The sequence below is a fragment of the Engraulis encrasicolus genome, chromosome 3, assembly GCF_034702125.1.
Source record: "Engraulis encrasicolus isolate BLACKSEA-1 chromosome 3, IST_EnEncr_1.0, whole genome shotgun sequence".
Taxonomy (NCBI): Eukaryota; Metazoa; Chordata; class Actinopteri; order Clupeiformes; family Engraulidae; genus Engraulis; species Engraulis encrasicolus.
In genome coordinates, this window is record NC_085859.1 from 12,341,049 (window position 1) to 12,347,821 (window position 6,773).

At 49.1% G+C, this 6,773-nt stretch overlaps 1 protein-coding gene across 1 annotated transcript in view; it reads left to right on the forward strand.

Annotated features, from left to right (window-relative positions):
* LOC134446544 (transmembrane protein 132D) overlaps window positions 1-6,126 on the forward strand; it is a 156,539-nt gene extending 150,413 nt beyond the window's left edge. Inside the window, exons 10-11 of the mRNA XM_063195908.1 lie at window positions 764-955; window positions 4,600-6,126. Of these exons, the coding sequence (XP_063051978.1) occupies window positions 764-955; window positions 4,600-6,126 (1,719 nt within the window). The remainder of the gene's footprint in view (window positions 1-763; window positions 956-4,599) is intronic.
* Window positions 6,127-6,773: the final 647 nt, after the last annotated feature.

Sequence of the window (6,773 nt, forward strand, 5' to 3'; positions counted from 1 at the left end):
TTTGACAGGGCCAGATGGGTTCAGTTCGGTTCTGACTGCGTTTCTACCACATTATAACCCTGGATTGCCCGCTGTTTGCATAGAAAAATGAGCCGTTGGTTGTTTGATTTTAATATGAGCAAAGCAGATTCTGAAATCGATGCTGCAGAGGGTGAAATGTACAAATGTATGAATTTCTTATTCTTTTCAAAAGGCAAACAAGCTGCATGCTAGCCCTTATTTTAAAATAATGGGTGGCTGTAAACAGGTTTTGATATTTTTTTTCCCAGAAACCGGGGCTCAGGCCTTTTCATATCTAACCTCCAAAGTCTCATTACATCACTACAGCCAAAGGCTCTCGTGAATTAGCTGCTGAAATAGTGCTTATTTAATGTAATTGCACTGCCTATGCATGGACAATGAAATGATTATTTTGAACAGGGCAAGGAATACAAATCTATTCTGCTGACTCCTGTATGAAAAATCTGGCTTTGTGTCTCGCTGATTACTAGATCCATTTGCCCAATAATGTGCAGGCATGATAAAACCTTAAGATGTCGAGATTTTCGAAGCTCCTTGATTCCATTCAATGCTTCAATTGTGGTGATTCATGCACACACAGTAATGATGCCGATGATGACTATAATGTGTCATGGGATAGGTCATTAAATGTATATGCATACGGTATATAAGCACATGTGTATGTACGTCCGTATGTACGTCATCTGTACGTCAATAGTGTCCTTCTTATTTGTGACATTATATTCTTCTCGGTCGCTAACAGGTCTTCTCCCCGCTGTCGGACTCCATCCTGGCGGAGCGTACGGTGCGCGTGCTGGAGGACCGCGTGAGCATCACAGAGTTGGGCCTGCAGCTGGTCAGCGGCCTCTCGCTCAGCCTGCAGCTCAGCCCAGGAAGCAACAGAGCCGTGCTGGCCACCGCCACCACCCAGGAGGAGCTGACCAGCCTCAAGCAGGTCAGTGGACCGCCCATTACACACACAGCCACCAATCACATTACTCAGATCACATACACCAACCAATCAGGGCCGTCCTGGCCACCGCCACCACCCAGGAGGAGCTGACCAGCCTCAAACAGGTCAGTGGACCGCCCATTACACACACAGTCACCAATCACATTAGTCAGATCACATACACCAACCAATCAGGGCTCACCCACTACAGACACAAGCACCAATCACATTAGTGAGGTCACATACACCAACCAAGCAGGGCTGTCCTGGACACCAACACCACCCAGGAGGAGCTGACCAGCCTCAAACAGGTAAACGGTCTCAAACAGGTCAGCCCGCCCACTACAGACACAGACACAGACAAACACAAATCACATTTCTGTGTCAGATCACATGCACGAACCAATCAGAGCTTGTTCACTACCCTCAGACTGATTAGCAGCCCGCCCATCGTGCCCTTAAATCACCAATCACATCAGTCACACCTCAAACCGTGACCAATCAGAATGTTCAATTTGGCCCCCACCCAGGAGGGGCTCACCGCACTCGAACAGGTCAGCAACCTACCCACTGCCTACCTCGCACCATGAGCAACTATGACTGTATCAAGTCAGTTAATCCTAACAAAATGAGGAATCAAAATGAGAAAAATAGAATATGTACCGTATTGGCCCGAATATAAGACGTGGTTTTTGTTCTAAAAATAGTACTCTAAAAAGGGGGGTCGTCTTATTTCCGCGCGCTAGAGAAAAAAGTAAAAAAAAAAATGTTTTTATTTTTTTTTTATTTTTTTTTTAAAACTTAACCTGAATTCGGCCATTAGCCTATGCTTCACAACAATGCCACAAAACTCAATAATGGATGGGTTAAGAGATTGTTTTGTCCATATCAAATTTGCAGATGCTTGTTTCGTTATGACAGTTGCACCGCACTGTCAATGTCAACGCGATGCGGACGACAGTGCAAGGGGAAAAACACAAGTCAATCGCGGTTTGTTGCTCTGCTTTTATTTGTGTTTGGTTTTACAGTCTCATCAGGAAAGCTTTGGTCGTTCTCTCTGGTCAGCCGATAACGCCACTAGAACTAAAGAAATGAAGGGTGATTTGACGAACAACCTGTAGGCTAAGTTTTGGATGCTGTCATAAGCCAATCAATGGTCATCTGTGTGCGCGACAAAGCGACGATATGCCTCGCAACGATGCAACAACACAGAATAATGGTTAGGGCAAGAGATTGTCTTGTTCATATAAAAGCACTAGGAGTTTTACCCTGGGTACGAAATGAATATCAATCGGACTTTTAATGTCAACGTGGCACTGATAGGCAGCGCATGGGTTTCAAGTGCAATGCGTCAATCTGCCTTTGGTCACGTTCGGTTTCTACAGTCCAACGGAAAACTTTGGATGCATAAAATGAACGGCGATTTGGCGAGACGGCTGCTGGTTAGATATTGCTGTCAACAAAGCATTTCACAAAATCTGTGCATTGCACAATAGATTGCCTATCTCTACTGGACTGGTTGCCTGCCTGGCTGGCGCAGACTCTGAATGTAGGCTATGTTGCGTCGCACTTTAAACAGGCGGGCCCAGACGGCTGTAGCCTGTTACGGTGCCTATTGGCGCTTGACAGGTGAAGTGAGTAAAGAAAGGAAAAGGATATGAGTAGCCATCTGTGGTCTTATATCATGGAAATTCCATGAAAATTATATTGTGAAATTTGTTCTTTGTAAAAAGCCTCAGATTTTCCAACAAATTAAAAACTGCATTTTGAGAAAAGTTTCAAATGTGAAACAAAATTAAGTCTTCAAAAAACTTTTTTCCCCAAAACATGAGACTGAAAATGGGGGGTCGTCTTATAATCAGGATCGTCTTATATTCGGGCTAATACGGTATTTCGGCCACGACTCTTATATAGGAAACTCTGGGGAGTGCTATTTCAATATTACAACATGAAGACAACCTTTATCAGCACACATCAGCTCAACTCTCTCAGCCATTCAATTCCATACAACTTAATTATAATAGAACGGAAACCAGCACCAGACTTTTCACCTCCTCCACAACTGTCGCTTCAGAAACCCTCATGACATTATATATGTTGTATCTCTCACAGCATGAAGAAAACCTTTGCCAAGATGTAGCTACTCATTGGTGACGTCCATACAATTGAAGTCGCAACAAAAGGGAAACCAGCGCCCAGACTGTTTCCACCTCCTCCACAACCGATGTACAGTACGTAGGAAGACTTCATTAGAGACACATGCAGGGAATTAACCTGGTCCATGTACTAGCTGTGCCAGACAAATTACCTTGCATATGGTACAGATATAACACTAATAACATGGAGCCAACCTTTACAATGATATAGCTGATCTTGATCTGACACATATTAAAATAAAACTACCTGCCGTAGGTGCGAAAATGCTCCAGAGTGCCCATTATCCAGAGACCGAGGCCAGACCTTTCAGCCCCACCACTGCGCCACTGACATATAAAACCTTCATTAGTTTCACATATTGACGAGGAGTGAACTAATCCAGCTCCCGTAGCCAAAGGAAATTGCTGTGAATATAGTACATTTATTTCCATATGCTCCAGAGAATTAGATTTTATTTGTACACCCACGTACTGTAGTTACCGTGACGCTTATTATCTAACCTAATAGTTAATTCATTTGCATTCATTAGTTTCCTTTTAACATGTATATATCCTTATTACCGTGAATGTACTGTATGCTTATTACCTTTCATCATCATAACCATCCTCATCGTCCTGGCATTGCCATGGTAACGGATGATGAAGAGCCTAGCTGAGCCAGTTCCAAAACGAGCCAGTGAGACAGGTCAAGCCAATGGCCACTGAGCCGAGAGGGAGTTCGTTGTCTCGAATGTGCTTTTAACGAGTCCCCATGGTAATCAGTTCTCTGCTCATTGGCTCTATCAGGCACGGCCGTAATCAGTAACAATAAGCTCCACTGCCCTTGGCATTGTCGCCATTGCAGTTGAAACACAAGGGGTGTTATTTTTTTCCGTCATGGAGGTAAGTCATTAGGCACAGGCTGCTAAGCATAAAAATAATGTAGTCCCCTCTGATTGCTCATGCTTCTCTTCATGCGTCTGAATCTCTCTTTTTTTAATCTCTCAATCTCGCTTTCTTTTTCACTGTACTCCTTGTTTTGCTGTCTTCCTATCTCAACTGTCCCTTTACTTAATCCATCCTCATATTCTCTATTCACTTTCACTGTCTTTACCTCTGCCCTTATCTTCTCTCATTTAACCTTGGGGCTCTTCCACAACTATCTTCCCTCTCTCGTCTTTCGCTCTCTGTATCTCTCTGTCTTCTTCATGGCTTCCTTTTATTCTTCCACTCAACCTTTGGTGTTGTTATCTCTCTACCGTATCTCCTTTGTCCCTTTACCTAACCCATCTTTGTCTTTCCTCCTCTGCGTTTTGATCTTTTTACCTCTCAATCTCTCTGTCGTCCTCATCTTGTCCTTGTCCTCTCCCACTCAAACCTTTCGTATTGCCATGCCTTTTATTTCCTTTGTCCCTTTACCTAACCCACCTCATCTTCTCTCCCCTCTCTTCTGTCACTCTACCAATCTTCATGCCAATCTTCCCTGCCCCCCCACGTCTCTTTCGCTCTCAGGAGGCTGTGTCGAGTGCCTGGCTCCAGTTTACTGACGGCTCGCTCACCCCTCTCGACTTCTATGACCCCACGCACTACCGGCTGTCCGTCACCTCCCTGGACGAGGGCGTCGTGTCCGTCCAGGGCAAGCCGCCGGCGGTGACGGTGGTGGCGGAAGGCGAGGGACAGGGGGCGCTGGTGAGGATCGAAATGGGCATCTGCGAGGCCTGCCACAAGTTCAAGAGGAAGACCGTGCTGGCCATTGGGCTGGGGGTGCTCAAGGTGAAGTTTCAGACCACGGGGAACAGCAGAGGGGACGCCGGAGGAGGCAACGGGAACGGCACAATGGGCACCGGCACAGGTCTGGGTGGAGGCGGCGGCGGGGTGGCTGTTCCAGGCAGGGACGGTGGAAGTGACTACGGTAACGACGGGGAGGAAGTCGCAGAGGCGGGTGGTGGTGGCGGCGGCGGCGGAGAGAAAAAGCAACCTGGTGGTGGTGGTGCCGCGGCGGCCCCTGTACCTGGAACGGAACAGGACATTGCGGCAAGCTCACCGTCGGAGCGAGAGCGAGAGGAGAGCGCCATGAGGAAACTCAGCACCACCACCAAGCCCACGGTCATAAACCCTGACGCCGGAGGAGGAGTGTCCAGCAACTCCTCTAGAGGCGTGGGCAAAGCCTCAGGCAACCTGGTGAACTTCCCCAACCTGGGCGACGTACCCTACAACGACAACAAGAAAACCCCCGGCAGCACCAATGAGGACGACAGCCTGAGCGCAGACAACCCTCTAGGCCTCCGCACCCTCACCGACCTGGAGATCGGCATGTACGCGCTGCTGGGGGTCTTCTGCCTGGCCATCCTGGTCTTCATGGTCAACTGCAGCATGTACCTGGTCAAGTTCCGGCACAAGCAGCTGCCCGTGCAGATCTCGGAGCCGGCCGGCCACCACCGGCACGACTGGGTGTGGCTGGGCACAGACGCCGAGCTGGTGATGAGCGTGCCGGGCAGCCCCATGCAGCAGAGCCAGCACCTCCTCCACCACCACCACGGCCAACAGGCCACCACGGTCATCGACATCGACCGCACGGACAGCCTCAGCCGCCGCGGACACGGACAGTGCCACCTGCAGGCCATGGGCTCTCCCACCACCGTCACCACCACCACCACCAGCAACGTCCCCAGTGGAAGTGTGATGGTCGGGGGATGTCACGGCACGGCCACGCTGGGCAGGAGACCCGCTCCGGCGCGCAGCGAGTCCCTCAACTCGCCCACCACCCGGCGCAAGCGGGTGCAGTTCACCACGTTCGGCTCGCTGGACCGGCAGTCGCCGCAGACGTCACTGCGAGAGAACGGAAACGGGGGCATCCACTGGGTGGGCAAGGAGGAGGTGCCTGGGGACTGCGGGGTGCCCGGGTGCAATGGAGGAGTAATAGGAGGAGGCGTCGGAGGAGGAGGAGGAGTGGTTGGAGTAGGGGGGGCAGGACCGTGTGAAGGCGATGGGGAGATTGACACACAAGTGCCCCACTCAGACTCCCTGGAGCAGCTATAGTTTAACGTGACACTGGTGGAGTGGACAGGCAATGGCCAAGAAGCAATGGCCAAAGAATGGACCAAAATGCAGCAAAATTGGCCCTAGTCGGGTCAATTGACATTCACGTCATCCTTTGGGAAAATCATCATTGACTGGCCTCATTGTCAACCCTGACTGAGAACAAATCAGTTCAGACCCAGGGGTCCGTTTCTCGATTCTTGCTAACCGTCTTAAGACCGTCTTAAGACCATCTTACCATTCCCTTGGGTTTAATGGTGAGCGTCGCTGTCGAGAGAGAGTTGAGTCGCTCTTACGAAGGACGTTGCTACCGTAGTTAGCAAAGACGCTTTCGAGATACGGACCCCAGATTGAGAGACCTAACTTAAAACAGGTTATAACCCTCCTGCGCTAGACAAAGCTACACCCTCAAGTGCTACACAAAGAAGCATGAAGGATGGCGAACAAAAGCAAACAGACAGAAATGTGGCCAAAGTTTATTACCATGTTTGTCAGCATTCAATGGACTGCAACTATAGGGTGTGACTGTTTAATCCTATCCAGACCGGGCTTTTTTGGCATTTCTGGGACCGGGGGGCTCTTTTGACCCCCCCCCTTATAACTTAGGAACCGAATGGCGTATGACCACCAAACTTGGAGGGGGGTGA